General features: G+C 40.1%; 1 protein-coding gene across 21 annotated transcripts in view; it reads left to right on the top strand.

Annotated features, from left to right (window-relative positions):
* The window catches only part of TTLL5 (tubulin tyrosine ligase like 5), a 282,938-nt gene that overhangs the window by 102,389 nt on the left and 167,332 nt on the right, over window positions 1-13,217 (top strand). For 19 of the 21 annotated variants that reach the window (XR_009355825.1, XR_009355827.1, XR_009355826.1 and 16 more), the window contains 6 exons: window positions 432-552; window positions 4,040-4,186; window positions 5,292-5,395; window positions 8,246-8,373; window positions 11,781-11,864; window positions 12,473-12,874. Coding sequence is in view for 18 of the 21 variants with exons in the window: in XM_059182754.1 (XP_059038737.1) it covers window positions 432-552; window positions 4,040-4,186; window positions 5,292-5,395; window positions 8,246-8,373; window positions 11,781-11,864; window positions 12,473-12,874 (986 nt within the window). In the remaining 3 variants the exon portion in view is untranslated. The remainder of the gene's footprint in view (window positions 1-431; window positions 553-4,039; window positions 4,187-5,291; window positions 5,396-8,245; window positions 8,374-11,780; window positions 11,865-12,472; window positions 12,875-13,217) is intronic. The other 2 variants (XM_059182764.1, XM_059182763.1) reach the window with 1 other exon arrangement.

Here is a 13,217-nt window from a genome sequence, read left to right as displayed (position 1 = left end):
GGCCTTTGCACACGAGAAATATTAGTTGCCATAACAAAAGCATACTTTTGCCCCAACTGATGAATAGATAAGGGCCTCTATGTTCTTGTGAAGATTCAGTACTTTTCCTGTCCATTTCCCCCAAGGAAGTTGTTAAAAAGTTCAGAGATAAGGTAAAAGAGTAGGAAACCTGATTTCCTATTCTTCTTTGATTTTTTTTCCCTCCCACATTAATAATAGAGAAACTAAATAGGATTCTTTAATAGAAAAAAAAAATCTCATATACTCTAGAAGGAATCTTTATAGTCATATGATTGCATGATGGGCTTCATTTGTCTCAGCCATCCTAACAGGACGATTGTCACAGTCCACTTCGAGTGAAGCTAGTACATATTTGGTAGGCTTACCATTCTGTTTCATAACAAACACTATGTTGTTTTGGATTTCTATAGCAAAGTGCAGGCCCGGATAGCATTCTCTGCCTATCTCCAGCATGTTCAAATTCGCCTGATGAAAGACAGTGGAGGTCAAACGTTCAGTGCCAGTTGGGCCGCCAAAGAGGATGAACAGATGGTGAGACTCTTCTTGCTGGAACCTTTTTTTTTTTTTTTTTTTTTTTTTGGTGTTCTTTGTTGGGTTCTTTCTTTTTATTATCTATTTATTTATTTATTTATTTTAATAAACATATAATATATTTTTATCCCCAGGGGTACAGGTCTGTGCATCGCCAGGTTTACACACTTCACAGCACTCACCATAGCACATACCCTCCTCAATGTCCATAACCCCACCCCTCTTCTCCCAAACCCCCTCCCCCCAGCAACCCTCAGTTTGTTTTGTGAGATTAAGAGTCACTTATGGTTTGTCTCCCTCCCAATCCCATCTTGTTTCATTTATTCTTCTCCTACCCCCCAAACCCCCCATTTTGCATATCCACTTCCTCATATCAGGGAGATCATATGAGAGTTGTCTTTCTCTGATTGATTTATTTCGCTAAGCATGATACCCTCTAGTTCCATCCACGTCATCACAAATGGCAAGATTTCATTTCTTTTGATGGCTGCATAGTATTCCTATATATATAGGAATATATGTATGTATATATATATATATACATACCACATCTTCTTTATACAGTCATCTGTGGATGGACATCTAGGTTCTTTCCATAGTTTGGCTATTGTGGACATTGCTGCTATAAACATTCAGGTGCACATGCCCCTTCGGATCACTACGTTTGTATCTTAAGGGTAAATACTCAGTAGTGCTATTGCTGGGTTATAGGGTAGTTCTATTTTCAGCATTTTGAGGAACCTCCAAGCTGTTTTCCAGAGTGGCTGCACCAGCTTACATTCCCACCAACAGTATAGGAGGGTTTCCCTTTCTCCACATCCTCACCATTGCTGGAACCTTTTTACTTGCCCTCTTTCTTTTCTTCTTTTTCTTCTTCCTCTTCCTAACCCCCACCCCAATTAGGGTAAAAAGCAATATATTCTTCAGTGAAAGAGTTGTTCCACACTATACATTACAGATTTCCCTTACTTTAATGTGATGTAAATCTTTGATCTGGGGCCAACATCCATCATACCATGTTGAGGGCATCGGTTTATTTTATCCTAAAAATGGAAATTGGTTGCTCATTAGATGTCAGGCCCTGTCCAAAGCCCTCAAAAAGAACAGCAATTTAGAACCCTTTAACTCTGCGATTTTCCCATTGCATTAACTCTTTGACGTAGGCATCGTCATCCCATTTTGTAGCTGAGGTAACAAAGACCGAGAGCAGGGATGTAATATGCCTCTTGTCCCATAGCTTGTGTGGGGTGAGACTGAAACTTGCACTCACAGGTTAAGATTGTACAGTGTTTTCTCTTCCCTTGTTTCCTTGCATCACAAGGCATTTTGTTTTCTGTTCTGAGGGGGTCCGGTTAGCCCCGTGAAAGTCAACACTTTGTCGTAGGTTCTCTGAGAATGTACCATCCTCCATTTTAACATTAATTCTCTAGTAGTTGAAGTTTTATAAAGTTGTGGAAACAAACCGTGTAGTAATTTTTGCTATCAGTCATTTGAACATGCCTAGGATTTAGTATTCTAGCAAGGTGTTTCTTTTTGAATTGGAAGGACAGGGAACTTCATGCTCTTTGTAAGGTCAACACTTATAGAAGAATCCACAGCCCTTCCGTAGCCTTTGACCACAGGGATCTGTCACCCACAAGAGAGAGACCTTTAAAGTCTGAGAAAGCTGTATCCTTTGTCCAACTCATTGGTGACCCTCCCATAATTTTCAGTTCTCCACATACAAGAAGCATACTATGTGCCAGGCTTATTATAAAAACACAATGGAAATCCCAGAAAACAACCTGTGAATTTAAAGTAGCCAGTACAACCCAGAGATAAAACCTTGTGTGTTGTGAATAATCCTTCAACCATCAGTGGAAAATGTTAGCTCTGCTCTTTCCAAGTGGAAAATTGAAACTGCCTTTTTGAGAGTCAGTTTGTCTACTCCACGGTGAAAAATAATGTTTTAGTGTAATAGCTTAAACCACCCGATAGTAAAGACAGCAGAGTAGAACCGTGAAATCCAACCTGTGGTTATGAGGCTGTTCCTTCATGCTGGAGTAAATTGGCACCAAAGAACAATGAACCAAAATCACATTCAGGAATTTAAAAAAAAAAAAAAGCTCAGAATAGAGTAACTCCTGCAAGCGCTGGCTTGGAACCCCACACAGGGTTGGGGGCAGCGGGGGGGTTACGAGAATACTTAGGATCATCACTGCAAAACTTAATACCAGTTCTGTGCATTCCTGTTTGAAAATCTAGCTGGAGAGCACACCTTTAGCCCTCCCTTCCCTGGTAACTGCAGCGGGGGCCCTCTTGACCGGGAAGGGAAGGCTTAGAATTGTCTTCTCTGCCCCAGGTTAGGGTTTGACATTCTTTATCACAGAACTCACAGGAGGCACGTCCATAGAAGGTTCCTCAAACCTATCATCTTAAGGCAATTTTAACATGTTGTGGGGGTGTGAGGAGGGAAGGAACAATTCTCTTTAAGGCCCTTGGTCTCACAAAATCTCTCTTGGAAGTATTTCTCGTGCTGTGAATGATCTGATTGGTATCTGTTGAGATTTCAAAATCCTTGGCCCCATGTCAAGTGAGATGTACTCTTTGGACCCCTTAATGACTTTTCTCTATGCCCCTCCTAACCCCCTTTCCCATGGGGAAGGGAAAAAGAAGCCACCACCTCTCACATATATACAGTATTGGTTCTTTCTTTTTCTTTATCACTCAACTTTCTAAATGAGCAGTTTCTTTTCTTTATTACCTGTGCTCTCCTTGGCCTCATCTTCTTATTCCTTTTCCTCTACTGAAAGTGTTCTCTTGAAGTTATCTCACAGTGGCCAGATCCACAGCCTTGTCTTGGTCCTGGGTCTTCCCAGCTCTGGTCTCTTGGGAGCTTTTGACATGGGGCTGTTAAGTCCCTTGGCTTCCATGACACTCTTTTCTCCTAAGGCTTTTTTGTTTTGGTTTGCTTTGCTTTGCTTTGCTTTGGTACATTTCTGGTGTTTCTGCCATGGGTTTTTTGTTCTTGTTTTTCTGATTCTTCCTCCTCTTTCCTATCTCTAAGTATGAATATTTCTGTTTCTTTCTCTTCCTTCTCACCTTTGATGATTTCATCTGCTCCTATGGTTTTAATTTCCACTGTCTATCCTTGAAAGCTGCTTCCCCTAAGTAGCTCTCTCTGATCAACCTAGCAGTGGTATCTGCATATTGAATTATTATAGCACTATTGGCATTTGAGTTGTGGTACCTTTACAGTTACTTCTCTAATATATAATTATTTGTGTACATAATTCTTTTGATTTTCTGATTGTCAGCTTATTGAGGGAAGAGTAAGTTTCTTTTGTCTCTCTGTCTCCTTCTTATACCTAATGTCTTTCCTCTGGGTCTTATTTGTTGGAATGTTCAGTGTACCTGTTCTCTTATCTCTATTGAGTAAACCCTTCCTAGCTTGTCTTCTGGTGCTTAGTACAATCCCTGTTTTCTTTTCCCTGACAACTCTTAATAGGAGCTAGTGGTTCGCTTCCTTAAACGAGCATCCAGTAACCTCCAGCACTCACTGAGGATGGTACTACCCAGTCGACGTTTGGCACTTCTGGAACGCAGAAGAATCTTGGCACACCAACTGGGTGATTTTATTATTGTGTACAACAAGGTACTTTTCTTTTACTCGTATGTTTTAGATTGCTATACCCTGTTAGTGGGCTAGAAGCCTGTGTCCTGCTGGGTGGAGAGGTCCTTCTTTCTTCTAGTGTTGTCAGCCCTTGTGTGTAACTGTTACAGGCAGCTGGACCTCACCTCTTAACCTAGCTGGTCTGTATAGCCACTTACTACTTCTAAAAGCCCAGTGGCCATAATTAATGCTTATCAAAAAGCATATTCCCTTTGAATGCTGTTGAGGCTGAGATGAACTATGGACTATGTGAATTTGCATTATCATTATTATGCCTGTAGACAGTGGTGTGAATTTACTATTTGTGAGCAAATTAACTGTGGATTTAATAGAATGACATAATCTTCTTTCCTGAGAGAGTTACACTTTGTATCAGAGAACATCTTAGACGGTGACATCATTTTACAACCAAGACTAGGAAATATACTACTTGGTTAGAATATTTTGCAAAGTATCTGATGTCCAGAGGGTCTTAGAATGCTTTGGAAGTATCAGTATTTGGGAGAAAAAAGTATGTCATTTAGCAGAAGGGAGAACTGAGGCCTGGAAATTTAAATGGCGTTTGTAAGAATGTACAGATGATTAGTAGAATATCAGTATACCAAACCGATAGCTGCTATTTACTCCAGATCTGTTGAGAATTTTGAGATGTCATCTATAAGTGAAGAATTTACTCAGTTTGGATGCTGGTATAGGAGTAACTTCCAAAACCTCTCTTTCCTCTCCCTAATTGTAACAAAATCCAGTATATTTGTTGTTATATTGGTAAAGCTGCAAGTGTGAGCACAGATGTTACTAAGCTACTATAAAGTTCTTTTTGAATGGGTTATGTGGGCAGAAGGCAAAAACACGATACAAATTTATATTTATTCTGCAAATTTTATTTGGAAATTCCAAAATGTTTTATGAAATAATGGCAGAGAATAAGATATCAAATTTATAGGTGGCAAAAGTACATGGGGAAGTAAGTGTCTTTACTCTAGAGACAGATGAACCCAATGGTCATGAAACCAGCTGATGAAGTATGCATTTATCAGGAGTCAGTTTTATCTTAATTGTTTTCTTGTGCGGGTTGGGGACTGGGTAGGAAACAGAACAGATGGCTGAAAAGAAATCGAAGAAGAAACTTGAAGAAGAAGAGGAAGATGGGGTGAATACAGAAAACTTCCAGGAGTTCATCAGACAAGCAAGGTAAAAGATACTCTTGATTAATAAAAACAATCCTCCTTTATCTGCCATACTGCCTCGTTCAATTCTTAATACTTCCTTGTTTCTAACATACGGATGTGAGTAAAATCGCTCTCAGAATGAGAAAAAGAGTTCCATAGGCTTTGCCTCTCTGTATCTCAGTCAATTATGTTGTTGTTGTCATGGTTTCAGTTATCAAAACACTGCTGCTGGGTATTTGGGCTGTATTTCTAGTCAGCCTTCAAAGTACACACCACTTTGGAGTACTGAGAAAGCCCTTTGGAAAGTTGAAGTTAGAGGCTCCCAGTGTTTACTGGATCTGAATTTATCCCTGACCTACTGATGCAGTGGCGATGACCAAATTTTGCCTACATTGAGTGGGTTGAGGAATTGGCAGTTTCTCAGCACTGTGAGGGTTACGCCTAATTTATATAAAATAGAACAAGTCCTTCATGGGTAGAGTTAGCCTTTAAGGATTGAAAATCTCAAAAAAAAAAAAAAGAAAAAAGAAAAAAGAAAATCTCAGCAGTCAGCTCTATCTTGATGTAAATCAGACAGGCCATTTTGTCCTTTTACAATATGTTTCCAAAGGAAGAGGTAACAAAGGCATTTCATTTAAAACTTTGTAAGACCCATACTGGAGGGCCTTTTTCTAAAACAGAAAGTCATACAAAACTACTCAAATAAAGGGTAAAACATCTATACAATCCCATTAATTAATCTTCAGCCATCGAAGTCACTGTGGCAAGAAAAGCAGAAAAAAATTGATTCTCTGTTGGTTTATGAAGTTAAATCAGGTGGTGGGTTATCAGTGACCAAGGTAGCATGGTCTGTGTTTAAGACCTTGTGTAGACTTAAGTCTACACTTACAGCCTCACTATCGTGTGCTTAAAAACACACAGCAAACAAATACATAATTTTGTAGGAGTTTATAATAGTGTATTGTTATTTTGATGACATTCTCGGGTCTTGAATTATATGATTGATAATTCAGGTATAGGAACAAAGCAAGAAATGGTTTCTCATATCAACATTATACAAATAAGAAAGACAGAGTATGTTCAGAAAATGACTCTATTTTAAAAGATTAATATTCACTTCCTCCTAGGGATCTTCAAGATCCTTACAATATAAACAAATAAAAGGAACGCGAACTTTTTTTGAAAAGTGGTGTATATTCCCTTACCAGGCCTAACTGGAGGCTGAAAGTGACTGATGTGTACTAAAACAAGTGATACAGAGTTAGTGATCGAATATGCTGGAACCTGTTTATTACTGTTGTACATTAAGTGTTGATTGTCGGAAACTTCTTCTAGCATTGGCGTACTATGTTTGAGGGGGTATACGGATACTTCCATCGAGACTGGAAAATCCAGATACTTGCAGGAGTCAGACAAGGAAACACAGATTATGAAGTGAGCAAAGGTAAAAGAGAGGAGGCAGCAAGCAGTTTGTATTTTGACCAGCCTGAACCTTTTCTTTTCCCTTTCTGTGAATGACAGATCATTCACACATTTGTGACCTCAGCTGCATATGGACTTTTAGTAGTTCCTTGAGGTTTTTACTATATGGCACTTTGCTACTCTAGAGATGGTGGGGTTTACTCTGAGATTCGTAGAAGCAGTTTCCTAGGTTGTCATTACAACATCTTCTCAAGATGGGATATAGGTCCTTTGTGATAATGCAGGACTATTTTTACCTATTCAAAGGCCATGAATCTGGGATATAACTTGGCTCCAGGAAAAAGATGCAGAAGGCCATTGAGAACCTCCCACAGGTGTTTAAAAAAAAAGCCCATGCATATGGGAGCACCTGGGTGGCGCAGTGGGCTAAAGCCTCTGCCTTCAGCTCAGGTCATGATCCCAGGGTCGTGGGATCGAGCCCCACATCGGGTTCTCTGCTTATCAAGGGGCCTGCTTCCCCCTTTCTCTCTGCTTGCTGCTCTGCCTACTTGTGATCTCTCTCTCTCTCTCTGTGTGTCAAATAAATAAAAATCTTTAAAATTAAAAAATAAAAAAACAAAAACCCATGCATATTATGTTTACCGAAAGAGTTCTATGGGCCCTCATCAAACTCCTTGTACTTTCCATTTTGTGGATGTTCATAAAGTGCGTACAATTTCAATATCTGAAGTGACCTAGAACCATCTAGTTCCATCTCCTTCATTGTAGCAATGTTTAGGGAACTGTTCTGTGGCTTTCCTGGTAGGTCTCCTTATTTCGGACAGAGGGAATTAAAATGACGAGCGGCTCCTTTAGTGAATACACTTCAGTTATCTGGAAGTGGAGGGCAAACCGTGAAGGGCCAGGTCATAAATATTTCACACTTTGTAGGATACCTATGATCTTCTTAGCATGTTCTTCTCTAAAAAGATAAACACTGTTTGTAGCAGGAAGCCATACAAGAACATGTTGCTCATCAGCTCGCCAGTTTTGAGCCCGTAAAGTCTGTAGTTTATTGACCTCTGATACAGAACTTGGCTGCCCAATAGAACTTTCTGTGTGTTGTGGCTACTGAGTACATGAAATGTGGTTAGTCTAACTGAGAAGAATCTTTTTAAATGTGCTTAATTTTAATTCACTTAAACTGAAATCATCATATATGCCTCCTGGCTACCATATCGGACAGCGCATCTCGAAAATTTGCTTTGGGTTGAAGAAAGCCTTATCGTGTTGAAATTTTTCAGACTGCTTTGTTTGTATTCCTGTGTAACCATCTACTAGTAGGGAGTTTTCAGCTTGTACTCTTCATTTTCCCCTTCTCCAGCTGACTCCATTTCCAGAATAAAATCTAGTGGAAAGATTTTTCCAGAACAGCTTCCTGTTCTGACCATACTCTCTCTCCTTGTTTCAGTGAGGCTGAGCTGGAGGAGGTGTTGACTTTTTATACCCAAAAAAACAAGTCTGCAAGCGTCTTCCTGGGGACCCACTCAAAAAGTTCTAAAAACAGCAACAGTTATTCTGATAGTGGGGCAAAGGGTGGTAAGTATGACAGTTTATTAATGAAAAATAAGAACAAGTGAAAAAATGAGACGTGCCAAAGAGAGCCGAGAATCCTGTGCCACATGAGCACTAACAGGCTCCAAGATGGTGAACTTCTGCAGCGCAGGGGTTGGGGCTGAGGGGGCATTCCATTTTTGTCCTCAAAACAAGAGGAACATGGTCCTTTTAAAAAATTTGTTCATGAAATTAACAGCAGAGAACTTTCGAGACAAGTTAATAATAGCTAACATTTGAGCGCTCATATTACTATAACCTGCTGGATGTGATCTAATTTTTTTACTTTTAAAAACCATATGGAGTGGGTGGAATTACTCAGTTTCTTTTCAGATGAGAAAACAAAAGCTGAAAGTGACTGAGTAACTTGCCCAGGAGTTCCCTTCACGGTGCAGTGGGGTGGGAATTTGAACCTCCTTTGGCCCCACTCAAGGCTTATGCTCTTCATCTGTGCTCTTCTGCCTTTCCTAATGGTTATTTCCCATTCTTTTATTTAAGTTTTTTGCTTCCTCTGGCTTAGCTGCATTGGCATTTGGGGCAGAGGAATTATTTGTTGCATGGGACTATTCCATACCTGGTGGGATGTCTGATATCCTGAATCTCACATCCGAAATGCCTTTAGCTTTCTTCAGTCACTGTGAGAGCCCAGGATGTTCCCACGCATTAATTTCTTTTTCTTTTTCTTTTTTTTTTTTTTTAAATATTAACGCACACTTTTTAAAAAATTATATTAAAATCAGGCAATGGTCTGACAATAAAAAGTCTGCTTATGGAATACTGTTATGTTCAGCTTTACTTACAGGTTGTTAAATCCTTAGAACTAAGGTATCCCCCAGAAAAAGATTAATGGAAATATCGATTGCTTTTCCGACTTGATAGTTGCTACTTCAAAAGGTGGTTTTATATAAACGCTAAATTAAAAAAAAAAAAATCAACCCTTTAGAACACAATGAATTGCTTTTATTTCGGTATGCATCCACATCTCAGCATTTAGTGGTCCTGAACAGAAAAGTGGGAAAATGCAGCAATTTGCCAGGAAGTCAGGCCCGCCAATTTCGGGGATCTGCTGTGCACACTTCTTAATCCCTGCTGAGGACCGTGAGAAGAGTTCCCTTTGGGGGAACTCGGTGACTGGGGATTTGGGATTAATGTGGACCGAACTCTCTAGCTCGTGTCATCTGATTAAAAAAAAATAGCAGTGATGTTCTGTTATAAACAAAGCTCTGTGCCTTAAAGTAAGATTCATTTAAAATCTAGATGGGAAGCATAAGACATAGAGGAAATCTACACCAATTCTATCGGTATACTAAGCACTAAATTCAAAGACAGAGACTCGTTCCCTGCTGTTAAGACTACCATAGTCCCATGTGGGAATAGTGAGGATAATTGGTCATTATTATTTATTAATATTATTTATTATTATTAAAACATGGAGTGAGGGGTTCCTGGGTGGCTCAGTGGCTTAAAGCCTCTGCCTTCGGCTCAGGTCATGATCCCAGGGTCCTGGGATGGAGCCCCGCATCGGTCTCTCTGCTCAGCAGGGAGCCTGCTTCCTCCCTCTTCTCTGCCTGCCTTTCTGCCTACTTGTGATCTCTGTCTCTCTGTCAAATAAATCAATAAAATCTTAAAAAAAAAAAAAAAAGTGGAGTGAGTTTTCCCAAACAAATAGGTTAAAGGCCTATTTATATTGAGCTCACTGTATAATTGAATATTTCTAGAAGTCCCAGCCCAGCCCTCTTCTTTGAACTGTCCTAGCTTATCTAAATTCTGAAGTTAGTTGATTCATCTGTTTTTTTATTCCTTCTACGCATTTCTTCCGAGCACCTGTTGTGTGTCAGACATTGTTATGGATGCTGGGTATAAAGTGACCAGGGCTGTCGTGGTACCTTGACTCATAATGTTTATTGTCTAGAAGATAGAATTGGGTGCGTAAATGTAGGAAGAAGGTTGGTGGCAGCTCTGAAAAGCTCCTCTAACAGTGTTGAGGAAAAGAGGCTGAGGAGTTCTTACAGTGAGGTTGGGGTAGAGAAAAGCTCGTTAACCTAAGGAGGTGAGGGCCTACATACTACACTACAGATAGTGATTTTTTCCCTGGGGAAGCCCTGTGGGGAAGCCCTGACAGCATCTGTTTGTACATATGGGTCCCTGGAAATTCTGGAGTTCATGTATTAAGGATGACTTCTACATAAGATGATCTAGACCTATCTAGACCTATCAAGAATAACTAGAAAGGCAGTAGGAAGGCCTCAATCTAGGAAACCACACTGTGACATCTGGTAGCATCTGGACTGATTTCAAACATGAGCAGACACGTGTGACAGTATTACCACGGCTGGTGGTGACACAGAAAATAATCCCTACGTCCTTATTCTTTCATTCTGAAAGATGGTGTGTAAATTGGCCTTTCTTGAGTTTTTATATGAACTCGCCCTGACACAAGATTTTGGAATATTTCTGCAAGGATGTGATTAGCCCTGGCTGTCCTGTTTCACAATTCTGTGGTAGGGAAAACAAACAAACAAACAAAAAAAAACCCACTAGTTTATTAGAGTGGAATTTATTTTATTAGAGCGATTTTGTCTTGAATATACTGATCACCCTATCTTAAGTAAACTCACTCAGCTTGCTCTGGTAAAACTTAGACGTTCACTTGAAGATCCAGAGCTATTGTGGGCGCCTGGGTCGCTCAATCAGGGCGACTTTAAAAAAAAAAAAAAAAAGTGGAGTGAGTTTTGGCTCACTTGATTTTGGCTCCGTTGTGATCTCTGGGTGGTGAGATGGGGACCCGTGCCATGCTCTGTACTGGGTGTGCAGCCTGCTTCAGATTCTCTCTTCCTCTCCCCCGCCCTTATCCCCCCACCACTCTCTCTCAAATAAGTAGGTAAATAAATAAAAAGACACAAAGTTATGGTAGTATTCAGGTATCGTGCCAACAAATATTGGGGCTGTTCTAGCTTGGCTATTGCACTACTCCACACGACTTCTTTGCTCCATATGATTTCTTTGTTCCAGTGGGTACCACCGACAACCTTGGTTTCTTAGTTTCCCTAGTTTGAATTCCTGGTAGAAGCATCTGACTATCCTTACTCTTACTATTATTTTTTTTCTTTTCCAGGCATGTCCTAGCTTGTTGCCATCCATGGATGTCTGCCCTGGGTTTAAGAACTTTTCCCTGGTTCAGTTAGCTGGAATTGGGGTTGGGGATAGTTGGGAATCTTCTGACTGGTTGCCCACTCAGCAGGGCTGTGGATGTGGCCAGCCTTGGGAAAGTGTGGTGAGGTAGGCAGTGTTCCTGCGATCAATTAGGAGTTGTGTTATATTTTGGGAATAAAATTATATGTGGAGCGTTTGATTGGTAGGAGAACCTAAGCTCAGTATTTATCTTCTTTCAGATCACCCTGAGACGACGGAGGAAGTGAAAATAAAGCAGCCCAAACAGCAGCAGGCAACAGAAATTCACTCCGACAAATTATCTCGTGAGTGACTTCAAACCTTCCTAGATTTGCCGCTGTCTTATAAATCACTAAAAGGGGAGGAAAAAAGTCATCAGATAGTAAATGATTCTAAAGCTCAAGGCATTACCCCAACGAAGCTCCTTTTCTTTGTTCTTTTCTCTTGACTTAGAATTTCCTTCTGTTTACTGATAACCTGTTTTCCTTCTGAGGAATTTTTCATTTTCTTAATATTTAGAAATTCTGAGCTCTTTTTTTTTTTTTTTTTTTTCCTAGAAGGGTGAAAAGCAGAGGGAGAGGAATTAGCTGTCACCACCAGAAACTTTTGTCTTAATGTGCTTACATTTGTAAAATGCCTGCTCTGGTTGATGGAGGTAGCCTCAACGCCAGCTCTTAGAAATTCTAGGACTAAAAGTAAACTGTTTCTGTTGCCAGGTTGTCTTGGTGGGCATAATTCATTAAGTTTACGTTGCCCAGTCATTAAAGTCTCTATCTTTGATGATTTCTGTTTCATGCTATGATTATTTTGATGTTTAAGAATGTTTACTTCATGTTTTATAGAGATTATATGTCAGTTTTTCCTAAAATGATCTGTTTTGTTTTGTTTTATTTGTTTGTTTTTGTTTTAATAGGATTTACTACTTCAGCAGAAAAAGAGGCTAAATTAGTCTATACAAATTCTTCCTCTGCTTCTTTCTCTGGTCCTGCTGCTACTCTTCTGCAGAAAATTCCCAATACCCACTTGTCATCTATTATTACAACCTCTGACCTGTCAGCAGGGCCTGGCCACCATTCTTCTTTATCTCAGATTCCTCCAGCTATCCCCAGCATGTCTCACCAGTCAACAATTTTACTGAGCTCAGTCCCTGACAGTGCCTCTCCCTCCATACATCCTGGGACACAGAACGCACCAAGCCCTGCTGGCCTGCCACGCTGTCGATCAGGCAGTTACACCATTGGCCCCTTTTCCTCTTTCCAAAGTGCTGCACACATCTATAGCCAGAAACTGTCTCGTCCCTCTTCAGCAAAGGCAGGTGAGTGTGAGAAAATGAAAGGCAGCCTGTGATGTCAGCTCCTCCCCAGCCCCGATTAAAAAAAAAAAAAAAAGAAAAGAATGCCATCTCTTCCGTTTGCCTTTTCTTTTGAAAGATAAAGGGACACATGCATTGTTCTAAGGAAGAGTCTTGCATTTGGTCCAGTAGGATTCATCCATTAATATAAAATGAATCAGGATTTCTTTGAGATGCTGGATAAAGAGATGAATGACAAGGAGCTTACAGTCTAGTCAGGAGATGTTTCCATCACAGACCTGCAAGTGTCTATATACATTCTTTCTGAGTAAATTGTTATTTTTCAGTGTATTTAAAGTCAAGTATG

Source organism: Mustela lutreola, chromosome 7, assembly GCF_030435805.1.
Source record: "Mustela lutreola isolate mMusLut2 chromosome 7, mMusLut2.pri, whole genome shotgun sequence".
Taxonomy (NCBI): Eukaryota; Metazoa; Chordata; class Mammalia; order Carnivora; family Mustelidae; genus Mustela; species Mustela lutreola.
This window is presented reverse-complemented; position numbering and strand designations above follow the sequence as displayed.